The following is a 17212-nucleotide window of genomic DNA, read 5'->3' as shown; positions in this document are numbered from 1 at the left end:
GTAGACAAAAATGACATAGACATGTCCTTACTTGGCTTCAGGAGAACCTGCATGTCCACAATTCATGAGTATCTCTCACCTACTCAAGAATGCAAACTCCTGGGGAGTTTTGTTTAGCTGCTTTTGCACCTGGTAAGTTTGAAATTCTCCACAATGACTTCCTTACAGTTTTTACATATAACGTATTCGCTTTGCAAAGCCTAATTGCTGAAGGCCAAGCCTTACGCAGCAGAGTTGCTGATGTAACAAATCAGTGGAAAAAGACCCGGTGCCAAGATTTTTTGTTTAAGTTCTGTTGTTTGTGGAGTTGTTCACGTGTGCCTCAAGAAGAACTGCAGGTATTATATGCCTACATGCTGTGCTTCCTTTTAGAGGCTTTTCTGAAGCAATTATGCTTTTGTGAACAAAAATAGAATATAGGTAAACGCAAGGAGTAGTATTACCTCGAGAAAGTTTCATTTAAATTAAGTTTATTGTTAACTCAAATAGTCTTAAATTTGGCTTTGCTTCTCATTTCTAATTTTGGCTGAGGTTCACTCGGGGCGCCCACTAAATATCTGTCTTTAGATTACATGCCAGACTGTAACTGGCTGCTTGGTCCATAAATCAGATCTTGATAGGGGAATGCTATGTGTGACGAGATAGAAATTAGTGAGCTGTGCAGTTAGAACACAAAGAACAGCTTTTAACTGGCTGATTTTGGGCAAAATTGTCAGAAGTTTATGTGAGAGATTGCTGTTTTCTTTGTAATTGACCCAGGAGAATGTGATAAGTAGTGTGGGCTACAGTCAGACTGCATAATATTGACTTTTTAATGGAGTTCCCTGTAGTCTGTAGTTGAAGCCAACAAAAATAAACAGCAGCAGAAAGCCTGTCCTTTACTTGCTGGTTAAACACTGAGATACCTCTTCTCTACCAGAGGGTATTTTTTGGTAGTTCTGTTTCCTCTCTGTACAACACTGTATCACTAATATTTTGGGGGTTTTCCAGTCTGCTCTTCAAGTGAAAGTGCCTTTCTGAAGTGCAAGTTCTGTGACCAATATTGCTACTGTGATCCTTTGCAGAGTGGATGCTCTTAGGCAATTGAAAAATACACGACATTTAAGCAAAAACAGTATGACTGCCTGTGTTCCAATTCAATTTATGTATGTACTTAGCATACACTCTTTCCTTCCACAGGCATTTCCTATTCAAAACAGGAACAGGGACCACACCGCTGTTCAGTACTGCAACACCAGGGTACACAATGGCATCCGGCTCTGTTTATTCCCCTCCTACTCGGCCACTACCTAGGAACACTCTGTCCAGAAGTGCTTTTAAATTCAAGAAGTCTTCGAAGTACTGTAGCTGGAAATGTACTGCTCTCTGTGCTGTAGGAGTCTCAGTGCTGCTGGCAATACTGCTGTCCTACTTCATAGGTGAGTTCCTTTGTTTTATAACTGTCATCATAAATAGGGGTATCAGATGGACTGTCCCATATTAACCTTCATGTATAGAAAAGCTTTTGGTAACAGTAAAAACCACAACAATGACTTAATGAAAACTTGTGATTCTTTTGAGATAATAAAAAAATCTGAGTACTTTGAAAGCATTCTGTGACGCAACAACAGTTGAATTAACTTCAAAGAAGTATTTGGACTGCAATTAAACTATGTGGTGTCTAGTCCTTACAAATGTATCTGTAAAATGAAGGCTGTTGTGTTTTCTAACAAAACACAACTTGCAGCATGCCTGTGGAATTCTTCTCATTTTGTGTTATATATAAGCAATGAAGCATTTAGGAGTTATAATTTTCATTTATTATATATGCGTATGTTTGTGTGTACATAGAGCAAAAGCGTGACGTAGACTTTGGTTGCAAGGTAGAGAAAATAACTGTCCAGAAGGACAATGTGGAGAAGAGGCTTCTTCCTCCTCTGTAGGGTTTTTTTAATTTTCCGTTTTGTTTTTAAGTACTCTTTCCTAGTTTGTGTTCTATATGATTTCTTTTATTTTGTCATTAGTTTATTTAATTTCATAAATCTTTGCTATAAATATATCATTTGAGTTTTAGACAGTTGACTGCTTAACTGTGAGGTAAACATTACTGACTTCTGTATGGGAGCAGAACAGGCTTTCAGTGTGCATGTATCTTCTTCTGTGGCTTTGTCTAGATTACATATTTTGTTACCTCTGAGTCCTTAATTGGTTTTCAAAGACTTTTTTTAACTGATTTTTTAATTAGAAGTTTAAGTCAGCACTATTATGTTAATAAAAGCATAAGGGTCTGCTTTTGTAAGGCATTGCTCTCACTCAAATTCAGAGTCTTAGAAAGTCAAGGAAAGAAAATAGAAAGGGGAAAAGTCAATCTCTCCTTCTCTCCTTCATTTTAAAATCTGGGTAAATTAATAACAAAGCCTAGCAGGCTCTCTGATCCCTAAATCTTCATTGCCTTTGTTGAAACAGGCTTTCTACATTTCAATCCAGGGCAGAGCATAAGCTGTATAAAGCCTTTGAAGTAGTTCTTTCTGGGCTGAAGCTTCTGTGAACAATGCAAGAAACTGGGTTGCTGAGTAGCTGGACAAATTCCTGTCTGCCATGGCAAAGCAGAGCTTCTGAAGCACCCTTTCCACTTCAACTATGAACCCCGAAGTAAAAAATGCATGTATAGAAATGTAGGGCTTGCCAGTACTGCCCAATACTTTTAATGCCTTGAATTATTTTTTGTGTGAATGTACACAGAAGCATAAAGGTGTGGCTTGAAGTTAACCTTTAACACTGCATCTTTTTTAAAAAAGATGGGGTTGAAATATTTCCATTTATAAAGCACGTTAATTGTGCTCAATATTTGTAATGTTGCCTCTTAAGTCATTATAATCAAACATCTGCTGCCCAAAAAAGTGTAAGAAAATTCAGTATGAGGTATCACTATTAAGAAATAGAGAAAATGGCCACACAGATAGTGAAATATTGAAGATCTGATTGTGAGCTGAGCTACACTTTGCTTGCCCCAAAGAGCAAGATTACTTATGAATCTGAGAGGTGCGAGGAGTTAGCTGAACTGGATTATTTCTCCCACAGGCATATTAAGAAATATGAGCATGTCTAATACATCTCTATTCCTGTATTCAGGGAAAGAATTGGGCTTTCCATAGAATGAGAGCTTTCATCTCCACACATCATTTATTCACATACTCTGTTACCAAAAAAAAAAAAACAAAACAAAAAAAAAAAAAACCAAAAAAAAAAAAAAAGCCATAGCTGTACTACATTTCATGGGTGCTTGCCAGCTTTTATTCTTGCTGAAATAAACAATGCACAAGGGCCTTTCTCTGCCCCGTAGTCAATAGGGAGCTCTTTGCCTACTGGTGATATTACACATATTTCAGCTAACTCAGCAATCTAAATGTAAAATCTAGCACTCAGTGATGCTCTCTAGAGAACAGTGGGTCTATAAAACCATGAATGGATTACGCTCATTCATATATGTCATTTTCCCATCTCTGCAGGTGTATCAGAAACACTCTCTATTTAGTAGGCCATCTAAGTATGAATCGGTGGAAATCATTTATGTAAGATGGAAACAGTCCTTCGTCTTGGTTAAATATTGTGTAGGGTAGATATGAAAGAGAAACGGCTGAGTAGGTAAATGATAATAAAATACAATCTTTGGGAAGGGCTGTGGTTTTGTGAGCCCTCCAGCACTGCATTGTGCCCTGAACACAGTGATCCAGCTCGTTTGCTCAGGCCTACAGCAGCTGAGATGGCATGTCACTTCTGTGAAGCTGGTTTGAGGTGCATTTTTAGCTTCACGGAGAGGCATTGCCACAAGCACGAAAATGCTTCAGCCAGTGCTGTAAACGATGCTGGTATGGATTGATAAGGAATGTGGTATGGCTTGTGTGACTGTGACAGCTGTAGGTAGAAGGACTAACTGGATCGCTCACCTGGTGACCAGAATAGCAGGCTCTTCTTGGGGCGAGGGATGAACATGTCTTGCCCAGGCTTATTTTAGTTGCAGTGGGTATGGGATAGAGAAGATGACTTTAGACCCCCTCTGCTCTGACAACATACGGCAGAAGAGACAGTTTGCTAGACTTGGTGTCTGCCTTTGCAGAACTGCTCAGTCATTTAGTCCTGCCAGAGGAGAGGAGCTACACTGAGTCTGGTCTGTCTTGCACTTCTTCCATCACTGTGACAGGAAAGACTCCTACGTTTACAAAGTCTACAAAAGGAGGTGAGAGCAGCAGATATCAACATAGGGAGGGACCAGAGCAAGTGCTACACTCTAAGGCCACTTAATACAGTCTTGGGGGTCATGAGAAGTTGAAAACATTATTTCAGTCTAAAGTAAGGAAAGTCTCACTTTCAGCCTTCCCACATACTCTTGATTTTCAAGCCTTGGTGGTCTCTCTCAACTGCTTTTGAAACACAGAGAATGTTGAAGCTTACTGTTTCTGTCAATGAAACCTGCTGATCTTTAGAGAAAATAGAAATGAGTTGCGGAAAGCGGTGACCTTTGTTTAACGGGTTTGTCTGATATTTAATTATGGATAAATAATTATTTAATCAACAGGAGCATGCAAGAGGTGCTGAACCAAAATACAGCGCAGCACGTATAGAAAAGTAGACTCAAATAAAAAGCAGCTCTAGTTTAGAGTAAAGGATTAGAAGAACAACTCCCTGAAACAGTGTGTTAAAAAGAAGAAGAAAGAATATAAACTTCTTAGTTTGGGGATTGAGATTACAGTGGAATTTCTTTAAGAAGCTCTTTTGGTTAACTACTATACATAATAAGTTTTGCAACCAAGAAAATGTCAATTTTATTTCCAATATGAACATTTTCAGAAAACTTTGAAAAATATTATTTTATTTTTCACTATTTGGAAGACTAGGAGGAAAAGTATTAAATTTAAGCTATGAAAGAATACGAAATATGATGTTGCCTTTGTTTGATTTCTCTTTATATACACATGAAGAGTTTTACCCAACACTGTACAAGCAGTCTTTGTGAGAGCTGGAAATAGAGTCCGGCTTTACAATGTGCAAGACAAAACAGAACTTTGTCTTTTTTCTTTCTGAGACTTACTACTTCACTTGGCATCCATCTTTTGTGGTGAATGCATGAAGTGACAGTTTGTTAAAGCAACACCTAAGCAAAAAAATGGGCATCAAATCAAAGTTTCGTATATAACCAATATCCTACCACTTATATATTTGACGATATTCTCTGTTTACTTTTGGTGTTAGCAGTCAGAAGTTGTTTTCAGCATGTCGTTGCATAACACAGGCTGATGAGCTACAGTATTGGCCCAATTGGTACAGCAGTAATAATTTCTTTTTTACCATGGATTCATGCTGCATGAAATGAATGAGCATTTGGGGATATCGGGGCCCCTCTTTCTTGCCCAAGAATTGTTTTGGCAACTGATTCTCCACTGCCAATGCCACTGTCAAAGTTGTTGTAAGAAGCTGATCCAGGGCCATTTTCACTTTCATGGCATTAAACAGGCAAATGGTTTTCCTCAGTCAGTGCTGAAATTAGAACTACTCAACTGGGCTTGAGAGTTGTGCACTGATAGATCGCATGCGTCTGTCATGAGTGTTGTTCTACATCTACTAAAGAGTTTTCTATTAACATAAAATAGTCTTCAAATACATTATGAGACCTGATCTGTTTAGTCTACCTCTTCTGTCCTGACTTCTCAAGATCAGTCTGTGACAATTTGAAGCCTGTTTGCATTTAATGAGCACTTTATCCTCTCTAGTGCTCAGAACTGATCATTGTGCTAGATTTAGCTATGCAGCTGGTGGTCAGGGGTAGAATATACACCAGCCTGTTGCTCCTCATGATAAAGCAAATAATTATTGGTGGTAATGTAGGGACATCATGGGGGGAGGAGGGGAAAGAACTTTAAATTAAAAAGACCACAGGAATATTTTTATCTTCACTGCTTCCTGTGAGCAGTTAAGTAAATCCATTTTGGACAGGAAGGCTAACAAGAAAGCTAACTTTTAGACTTAAATGAAATGACTTCTGGGAAAATACATGTTGTAGTTTATATTTCATTCTTTGAGAGCCAGTAGGAAAGTCACTGTTCTTCTATGACTCAGGGGTGACCACATAGACGTAATCCAAACTGGAAATGTAATATGAACATAGGAGAGATACGAGACTTGAAAGCTATGTTAGATAATCACAGATAATACATCTCTTCCACATTTTTATATAGATGTATTGTGTTTATTCCCTTGTTATTATATTGTGCATTCAATTACCCCATCTGAAAATCGTTACTGATATGTGTAGATAATTAAACTGCAAATTTATTTGCTAATGAATTTCTAATAATCAACATGCTGGAAAATTGTCTTCAGGGTGTGAGAGAGAAATTTCTTGAGATTAAGAACAGAGCAACTGAGGAGGTTTTATGGGTAGAAGAGGTGGATGGGCAGGAAATATAGTTATCAAGGTTTGCTGTTAGAGAAGACTTGTCACAGAAGTATGTAGGGTGTGAAAATTAGATCTAAGGGCCGATTAACTCTCTTGCAGGTGAGTTTAAAGTGATCTTGAAAAATTAGAAAATTTTCAGTTTCTACACACTTAAATTAACTTTTCATTTCTCCAGTGTTGTTTCAGAGTTTGTGGTCTGTGGCTCTGCTTGCATTACAGAGGATGTAGTGTGACAGCTGCTGTGCACATTGTGGAGGACCAGAGAGATACCTTTCCTGTGGGGCTCACTGGCAGATGTCCTAATAGGGCAGAATCACCCTTCACAAAACTAATGGATTTAGAACTGGGTTTTTCTTAGAAAGAATGACGAAATATACCTGTAATCAAAAAGAATCTATTTTACTTCATCACCAAAGAACAATATGATATGTCTTTTTGATTGCAATGCCTAGTTAACAATATTCTGCTGTTCGTAAAGCTCAATTACTGCCAGGATAGAAAAAAACAACTTAATTAATAACGCCATTTAAACGGAATTTTTATTACAGTACTTGGCATAGGTATTGTAATTAACAGGCATGAAGGAGAATATAGTTTAGTTGCCATTAATCACCTTTACTTTCATTATGTACTCACAAACTTTCTTTTTTTCTTTGTCCTGCATTTGAAATTGAATATTGTAGTACTCTTATCACTGGAATCTCTGTCAAGATTTCCAAGATTTTTTTCTGCTGTATTTCCAGCAGAGTGCCTGCATTCTCTTCCCACTCTGACTCCTTAGGTTTCACGTGGACCTTGGTTATGACTAATGTTTCAGTGAGATGTGTGGGTTGGAAATATGTTCTCTGTCTGCAACTGTGTGGCAGACTTTCACGTATTGCCAGGTTTATGCTCTCACTGCATTTCTCATTCTGTCAAATTAGAGGTGCTGAAGTGGACTAGTACCTGTAAATATCACAGATTCAAAAAAAAAAAAAAGCATCTGGGTCATGGCGACTCCCACTATCAATACAAGCTGTGAGACAAAAGGATTGAGCCAAAAATGACTTGAGTTTACTAATGGATGGCAGCAGGATATGAGCCAACAGTGTGCCCTCGCAGCCCAGAGAGCCAACCATATCCTGGGCTGCATCCAAAGTAACGTGACCAGCAGGTAAGGGAGGTGATCCTGCCCCTGTGCTCTGCGCTGAGACCTCACCTGGAGCACTACATCCAGATAGGGAGTCCTCAGTGTTAGGAAAACATAGACTTGTTGGAGTGCATCCAGAGGAGAGCCACATAAATGATCCCAGGAATGGAATGTCTCTTCTATGAGGACAGGCTGAGAGAGCTGGTGCTCTTCAGCATGGAGAATAGAAGGCTCTGGGGAGACCTGAGAGCAGCCTTCCCAGTATCTAAAGGAGGGCTACAAGAAGGAAGGGGAAGAGTCTGTCCCCTTTAGCAGGTTCTGTTATGGTAGGACGGGGGAAATGGTTTCAAATTAAAAGAGGGGAGATTTAGATTGGACATAAAAAGTGTTTTACACTGAGGGTGATGAGGCACTGGCACAGGATGCAGAGAGGTGGTGGATGCCCAGTCCGTGGGGACGCTCAAGGTCAGGCTGAAGGGGCTCTGAGCAGCCTGATCGAGATGTGTCTCTGTTCATTTGAGGGATCCCCAAAGATTCCCTCCAACTCAAACAAAACTGTGATTCTGAATGTGAGAAATATTTTGAATTTCCTCTTGGTCTGTTGTCATCATTTGAAGGAAGTGCTCTGAGATTTTACAGTTTACCAAATCCATGTATCGCAATGTATCGAAACCTGCGTTTTGATACACAACAAGGGTGTTTTCCTCATGTTTGCTGATTGTACCAAGCACGTAGGAGAACCAGATAAATTTTGCATGTTCTTACGCAATGTGTGCATACATATGCAGCTGTGAAAATGACCACAGTTGCAGTACTATGGAAGGTACATAACTCCATTCTGTGTCACAGTTAGCATCTCATCATAACAATCCTTCAGGCTTTTAAGGGAGGCTTTGGGTGTCTCTAATGCTTCTGGAGGCAGCAGCAGTGTTCTATATCAGCCCTCTCTTCACAAGCTATAGATTTGCATTATCAGTTCCAATTTGGTGGGATTTTGGAATGTCTGCCACTCAAAGTAGGGAACTGTGGGTGAGATACATGCCACTGTCTTGTTCCTGTCCAGAGTGGACACCTCTAGGTCTCTCTCAGCTCTAGATATTGTAGAAAGGAATTGCCCTGACAACAGTACTGTGGGGGAATGAAAGGGTTGGCCTCTCTGCAGTGCGTGGCTCTGCTGAGTGATAGTCAACCTGTTGTACTATGTGTTACTGCTGGACCTTGCTCTGGGAGGACAGAGCGGTAGATATCCCATAGAAATGTAAGGCAGTACTAAGTACTAAAGAGTGCATAGCCTCTGCTGTTAGAACTGCAGTGTGGGATTATATAGCCATATAGCTGGTGAACGTACTATTATTTAACAAGTAATACCCATCTTCTAAAATTTCTGAGGGATTTTAATAGCCAGAACGGATAGGATTCAGTAATAGGGAGCGAGAGAAGTCCTTGAAGTCTGAAGTACCAATCTCCTAGTTCTATTTCAGTACTTCATAACCTGCAAAAACTGACCTGTAAAAGCCAGATAACTGGTGTTTGTAGACCATACCTTAGGAATAAGAAGTCAGACAACTCATTTCTGACATATTATTTGTATGCAACAGTATTAAAATAGGCACGACTGTCCACACCATTCTAAAGCTTAATATTAGAGATAATAATTCCATGGGTTTATGCATTGCAGTAATTTTCAGCTGCATCCAACATGTAAAGTTTTTTGCCTGTGGCTTCTAGGTATATGCATGAGGTTTGTACCATGTTTAGAGCAGACGTTGATGAGCTAGTTGTGTCTCCATAGCATGGAAATGTTTATAATTTCTTGTTTATACCACTTTCTCTCAAAACTGAGAGACAGGGAACGCCTAGTTAGAAAATGACTATCTTACATTTCACTACCTAGTTGGGCTGATTGGACTAAAAACATTTCCAACATCTTTCATTGAAATTGCACCACAGCTAAGCACATTGAAATATGAGTGCATTGAATGTACTTTTTTTTGTTTCCAGCAAAAAATAATGTTATGGATAATGCCTTTAGCTAATGTTTTTTAAGCAAAAATCTTGTTGCTGAGTTCTATACTAAGCACAAAACATCATAGTTACTATTTCAGGAGTGCAGAGTATTAACATTTGATTGGTGTTGTAAATGTTGCGTGCTATTACTGTTAATGGCACTGAAAGTAAAACATTCATTGAGAAAAATAATCCTTACACAGAAGGATGTAGGAACCTGTAATTTGCAGTCAGGAGGTTAAGAGAGACTTGACAAGATTTTGTGGGATTAAAAAAACTAATCCATCAAGGAGCATACCCACCTCTACTCCCAAAAGGGTTGTGCTCTAGTTACGATTTGCCACAAGGTTTTTGTCAACAGTCCTGTCACCCTTCCATTTTTGCCAGTGGAGCAGATGGAAACTCAGTAATCCTGGCAATGTTACATGTGTAGTGATGAAATACAAGACGACATGATGTCACTGTCCATGAGTTCTACATTTTGCTGTCATGCTGCAGCGTATGGTTCCTTTTCAAACTATGAACGGTGTTTCCAGGAGTACTGAAATGTCTTTCAAGCATGTTACATGGAGATGTGCTTCCTTCTGTAATATTCCGGAAGATCCACAAGTTGTAACAATTATTCAGCTTAATGGCAAATACTTGAGAAATGTAGTTAAATTATACTAGTTACTCTTGGATTAATAACAAGCTTAATTTGGAGATGTTGTTCCTGTTTTATCAATGGAGGTAAATACATACCAAACTTGCTGTGAACAATCTATTTGATATTACATCTGTGACTCAGATGGCAAGTACGCGTGGCTTTAAATACAGGTGTATTTCCCCCACTGCAGCAGTGAAGCATGCAAGTTATGAGTCCTCCAAAGCTAACAGGAACCATTAAATGCAAGATTCTATGTTTTCAAATACATGCTATTTCAGAAGACTTCATTCACAGAACCAAAGAGAAGGTTGTCTCTTAGGAATTGTCACCTATAACAGCATTTGTAATTTCCTAATCTCTAGGAATAGGAGATACATTACAACTGTTCAGATAATGCATTTGAAATATTGTTTCCCTCAGTGGTAAAACCAACTAACCAAATAAGGATGAGTGGTTTTGCCTAAATGTAATGAAATAGGATCACACAAAAATCATCTTCTCTAGTGCCTCTAATAGAATAATACAGGAGGGTTTTAGGTAGTGAGAGCAGCTATCAGCTGTTGGAAAAGTTAGCCAGCTCCACAAGTCTCTAAGAAACTGCTATATTTACGATGTATTTAGATGGAAAAAAACCTTACAATTTATCACTATTATAGTACTGAAAAGATGGTATGATTATGTAAATAATACTTAATTGAAACCTGTAAAACAGCCAGCTGTATTGTTAACACCACTGTGCTAAACACTAATCTACTTGAGTTTCGCACAAGGTGTGACACAGTAATTTGCTACAATAAATTTGTCTTCACTTGTTAAAGCTTTAAACTCATCTGTTGCTCATCTTCTTTTTCATCTTTGGAATACCAAGTTTCAGAGCAGTTCCTATTGAAGCATTTTTTGTTAGAATGGGTCTGCATTTGACCCCAAAGCTTCTCACAGTGCTAAGTGATTCAATTTATTTGCCAGGTTTTCAGTCCCCAGCAGGGTTCTTTTCTGTCTCTCTCCTATTACTAATCTCAGGTGGAGGTAATGCTGTGTTGGTATACACAAGTTGGAAGGGGAGAAATTCAATCCTTTCTTGTTATTTCAATTCACCCGGAGCCAAAACTAGAAGTTTAAAGCAAGTACTTATCACTGAGCCGATATCTTTTCATACAGTCACAAGACCAATCAATTCTCTCCATCAGTTGTATAAGTGACTGCTGCTTTAGAGCTAAGACTGCCTGTTCTTAAGATCACTTGTAAGATTTTATAGTTCACTGTCATAGCTGATTTAGTGGGGATTGGGAGAAGAATGTTTAATCTGAAACTGTAATCCTACCTTGTTTTTGCCAGGGTTTACATAGCTATTAAAGAAAAGGAACAAAGTGGCTTGTTGGGCATAAGCCACTGGACTTACAGTTAGCAGTAGGGTTGTCTTTGTATCATGGGTTTCTTCTGTAACTCATTTATGATAAATTAATTTTTTTGTTTTCTTTTTATTAGTACTATTTTTCATGTGCCTAGAGTACTTCTTTTCTCACAGGAATAATTTCATAAATGCCACGTCTCACTCTAGTGAGTCCTCTGGAGGAACTACTGTCATGATATGTTATTGCAATCCACATAAAACATATTAATGACAATAAAATTAAGGATTCTCTATCTAGTAGCTGGTTTCTCCTCTGCCCTTATTTTTATTTTTGGCCCAAGCACAGAGCTGCTTACCTAGTCACGATTCCTGGTGCTATAGTGAGGAGCTGTATCTTTAGGAGGAACTGAGCTAAAGAAGAGAGTGATACGGAGGTTTCTATGGGAGGATGGTTGAAATTACTAAACTGACTTAAACCTTGAAACTTTTTGCACAAGTTCATTAGCATGTGCAGATGGATAGCTAATGCCTTACAAGGTCTTGAAGTAAGATGGATTTGTAAAAAAGGCCTCTTCGATGATGAACTCAGCATGTTCATTCTGCTTTTTAATATGGAAATAAGTGGAAATTGCATGGTTGCAAATTGATCTGCATGTCGTGCTTGGCTTATGCATCAACACAATTGTATAGTTCATGTAGGTGAATGATTATTATCTGGCATTGATCTAAGTCACTGTGAAGAAATCGTGCAGAGTTTACAGGTTATTTTGTTTTGGCCTCAGTCACCTATCTTTGATCTCCAAGTGGACAGCTGTAATTGTGATGCCATGAAGCCTAACAAACAGCAAAGGGTGAGAAAACCTATATGTTGACTTGCACGTTCAATCAACTCGCATATGATCTCAGCAGGAAATTCAAAACAAAAGCTAATTTATGGAAAAATATGTAGTTCTAATCACAGTTTAGCTCTGTGGGGTTCCAAATAACACACTACAGTCTCTACATGCAGATGCTTTCATCTAACATTCCACATTTGGTAACATTCCAAAAGTTCTTATCAAACCTTATTATCATCTTTTATTAAATCTTACTACATTTCTCCTTATTGCATGTTTGCTGTAATATTCTGTCATTCTTAATATGGAATAAAATAGCTTTGATCTTTTTTAGACAGTCATGAGATGGAAATATGCAACATGAGTGTTTAACTATACACTCTAAAATCCCAGCTCTGTGTCCTTTGAACATCACAGTAATTGGCTCCTGTTTCTTTTTCCTTTGGTTCTTGAATCTTTTCATCAGACTGCACTTCTTTATGCCATCTATGTGCAAATAGGTTATATGTGATTGTACAGTGCCATTTCATTATTATTATACCCCTCAAGAATTTTAGTGGGAGGTTTTGTTTTTGTTTTCCTGCAGTAAAGTTTTTAAACTATGAAAAAATGCTTGGGCCCATACACTGATGCGCTTGCCTAAGTGAGATGCTTCCAATAGATGTTGAGACGTTACATTGGCATTGCTTTTCTTTACACTGCTGTTTTATGAGGGCTGCCATCTATAAAGGATGTTGCCCTAAGCAAAACTTCTGTTGGAGCTGTAGAAAAAAATAAAATAGATAAGCACAGACCGGAGCCTCAGCTGTTTACTAGAAAGTAAGTTTAAAAGAGAAATAAGGAAGGAATTAAAAGACTGAAGGAAGAGACTAAAGAAAATGCCTGAAGGAATACAGAAAATTAATTATCATGCCATCTTAACCCAGACTTGGAAAGTGTAAGTCGGGAATTTTTTCCACAATGTTTGACAAGGAGATCATTGATTATGACTTTATGAGATAGAAACCCCAAATTTATAGAATGTTTTTCACGCTTTTCTGTGAACTCAGACAAAACAACCCTGTCTCTAAGCATTCAGCAATCTAGTATGCATGTTTTCATAATTTCTGCACCTGTAACAACTTTCACCATCTTGTTAACTGTGAACAGTATTATGTGGGGGGAGGAAAGAAAAGGAAGGAAAAAAAATGTGTTCAGGAGAGGCTCAGGATAATACCAATGGCTATTTAGGTTATCATGAGGGCTACCACATATCAGAGAATGCTGGGTGATCATAATGAATGGCAAGTGTGAAACAAGCTGTAACAAATAGATATTATTTAAGTAAGCAGTTACTGAATAATGATCTCTGTCTATGTTGTAAGAAATCTGGATTCTCCCTTAAGCTTTGAACGTGCCTCACATAATGCTGTTGACAGAATTAGACCATTGTTATGTAAAGTCACTGGCTTGACAGCAAGAATGAGACATCTAGGCATACAAGTTTAGAGAAGAATAAAAGTTCCATTTCTTGGTAAATGTGCTAAAAACAGTTACACCAAGCCTATAACGCATCTTTCTTAACAGCTCAAATACAACTGTACTTTTAAACAGTATATAATCGTCTTTGACTAGTAGTTGAAGAAAGTAACTTTTTTCCATTGCAGATTCCTGACGTGTAGAATCATAGAATTGCTCAGATTGGAAAAGATCTTAAAGATAATCAAATCCAACCACAACCTAACTAAAGCACCCTAACTCTAACAACCCTCCACTAAATCATGTCTCTGTGCACCACAGTGTTTAAACGCATTCAGGGATGGTGACTCAACCACCTCCCTGAGGAGCCTATTCCAGTGCTTCACAACCCTTTCTGTAAAGAAGTTTTCCCTGACATCCAACCTAAACTTACCCTGGCACAACTTGAGGCCATTTTCCCTTGTTCTGTCACCAGTGAAAAGTGACCAACCCCTCTTTCGCTGTAAGCACCTCTCAGATATTGGAAGAGAGCTATAAGGTCTCCCCTCAGCCTCCTTTTTCCCAGACTAAACAGCCCCAGTTCCTTCAGTCTCTCCTCATAGGCCATATTCTCTGAGCCCTTCACAAGCCTTATTGCCCTTCTTTGGACCTGCTCCAGCACCTCCATGTCCTTTCTGTTCTGAGGTGCCCAAAACTGAACACAGTACTCAAGGTGAGACCTCACCAGTGCCGAGTACAGGGGCAGGATGACTTCCCTAGTCCTGCTCACCACACCATTCCTGACACAAGCCGGGATGCCATTGGAGTTCTGGAGGCATTCAAGGCCAGGCTGGATGTGGCTCGAGGCAGCCTGGTCTAGTGATTGGTGAGCCTGCCCATAGCAGGGGGGTTGAAGCTAGGTGATCTTTCAGGTTCTTTTTAATCCAGGCAATTCTATGATGATAAATATATGATGCACCTGTTGACTAGTCTTTTAAAGAAGCTTATAAGCACGCACTCTAAAAAATTGGAAAAAACAGGCTTTTTGTTGATTTAAGGAAGACAGAAATAAATAAAGAACTTATAACTTGTAATTCACTTATTTAAAATTTTAATTAACTGTTTTTAATTGACTGTTTGATCTGCAGCAATATCCAATGCATCCTATTATCTTAGAAAAGAGCAGATGAATGCAAATCACTGGCAGTTGATTTGCACATCCTCTGGTCCACTCCAGGTCCTTCAGAATAAAATAGCTTCAGATTCTAATTATAGCTGCAAGAAAAATATACGGGAGATAATTTAAAAAACCACTTCAGTGTTCAAATATTTCATTTGAAAATGTATTGCCAACAGGGAGATGAACTAGAAGACAATCCTTCAACAAGATTGAGCAATAATTGCAATTTACTTAGTTTAAATTATAATCTTTTTGCATTGCTTTAAATATAAATTATATTCACTTTTCCTTATGTGCAAGTGTGCATATATATTATTCTATTAATTCTAGGGAAGCAATTTTGTAAACCATAGTTTGAAAGCGCCAGCACCCAGAAATACATAGAAGAAGCAGTCCTGGAAGATAAGTTAAATATCTTAGCAAGAAGCTCATCTTCAAGTACACCTTCATGAATAATAAGACTTGATTACCATACCTTCTAAAATGCATGGGAGAAGAGAAGAAGGGTTGCCAACATTGTTCAGTTCCTCTTACTAACTTCCTCCACAGTGCTGAGTATTTTATGTTCATAGAGCCTACTCTATAGATTGTATCTTTGGAGGTCTTGGGGAGGTGCTTGCTCCTTTGAAATAGCCAGGATTTTTTTTTAATTTCTGCTGTCCAATGTTAGTTTTTTTTATCTTTTTTTAAGAAGAGATGGAATAATATTTGAAGTCCCTTTCCCAGTTCAGGCCAGTTCATTTCCCAGTTCTGATTCCTTCTATTTAAAAGAGCCCTCCTGTCTTGGAAATTTCTCCTACTCTCATAAAATGCGTTGTCACCTTCAGAGTTCTTTCTCTGAAGACAACATCTACAAATTTGTAATGTTGCCTGTTGGATTACTGGTACTTCAGACACATACCCTGTTACTGTTGGGCTACTTCTGTGATTGGAGCCTCTGTTTATATGCATACAGTTTTGCTTATTCACCCTTAGCACCTGCACGTTTCATGCTTTCACTTGCACAGTGTATAGGGTGTTTGCTATGCCTTTTGTTTTTTGTATGTGCCTGTCAACGATAGTGCTTTAAAGAAAATAAGGTTGATGTTGGTGGCTAATGAAAGAACACCCTTGAATTTTGACTGATAAGGATCTCTGATTTTTACTACGTATTGCTACTCTTTCCTAGAAATAAAAAATATGCTTGCTTTCTGACACCAATCGTCAACCCCAGCAAAGTATGTGTACTCATAGCTGTGTCCAGATTTTTTCTGTTGAGAGCTCACCTACTGGGTGACAGCTCAAAAAAAAGTGATAGCTGCTGCATTCTGGATGCTGGAGGATAACATCTGTCTGATTTCTTTACCAACTGCTTTTCTGTTGTCTTCAAGTGATTTTCTGTTACCATTCTCTTCTGTACCTCTCATAATTTTGGCAGAAGAGGCTTTTGAGCCAGCAAGCAAGGCAGTGAAGGGAACCTCTACCTAAGCAGGGCTCAGCAGGTAGTCATCAATTCTCACCATTCTAGTTTTGTCACATAGTTAGGTAAATATTCCTCCTCTCTTACTACCTATTAATAAGAGAACCTGTTTCTTTTTGGCTTACTGAAGAAAGTCTTGAAGAGAGTTTTGAAGTGATAATACAGTGTGTTTCCTCAAGAACAGGTTGCTTGTAAAGAGAATGCATCAAGTGCAGCAATACTTGCTTGAGAAAGGAGCGTACCAGAAAAACAGGCTGACAGACTTTAAAGAATGAAAGGGCTTGATAGAATCAACTTCTTTTTCCTGAAGCAGATTTTTGTAAAATGTTTTATGTAAGTGTGAACAAGTCTTTTTTTTTCCAAGTATTTGTTGTGAAATGTGTATCTAGTTGCTTTTTTAATTATTAAATGGAAATGGAGACTTTGTAGGCTGTTTTAAAATCAAAGAACTAGACCTTGAATACAGAGAGTGAAAGGTAAGATCAACCAAGCTTGAAAAAGAAGTTTAAGATGGTTTGGAAAGCCTTAGAAACCCTTTAGAAACACTGCATAGTGACAGATGGTAAGATTACTTGATAACCTGTAACGAACAACAGCATTTTTGTTGATGCTGCTGTAGGCATAAGTGCACTTCTGTAATCTGAGCTCTGAATCTTTTGAATATCCCAGTTCTTGTGGCATGTAGGCCCTGTGTTGCTCTGGAAAAGTATAAAGGGAGGAAGAAAAGCTGAATT

At 38.4% G+C, this 17212-nt stretch overlaps 1 protein-coding gene across 9 annotated transcripts in view; it reads left to right on the top strand.

Moving 5' to 3' along the window:
- TENM3 (teneurin transmembrane protein 3) overlaps nucleotides 1-17212 on the top strand; it is a 1260835-nt gene that overhangs the window by 1144089 nt on the left and 99534 nt on the right. For all 9 annotated transcript variants that reach the window (XM_048943303.1, XM_048943305.1, XM_048943306.1 and 6 more), the window contains one exon: nucleotides 1180-1418. In XM_048943303.1, the coding sequence (XP_048799260.1) occupies nucleotides 1180-1418 (239 nt within the window). The remainder of the gene's footprint in view (nucleotides 1-1179; nucleotides 1419-17212) is intronic.

Source organism: Lagopus muta, chromosome 4, assembly GCF_023343835.1.
Source record: "Lagopus muta isolate bLagMut1 chromosome 4, bLagMut1 primary, whole genome shotgun sequence".
In the NCBI taxonomy this organism is placed as follows: Eukaryota; Metazoa; Chordata; class Aves; order Galliformes; family Phasianidae; genus Lagopus; species Lagopus muta.
This window is presented reverse-complemented; position numbering and strand designations above follow the sequence as displayed.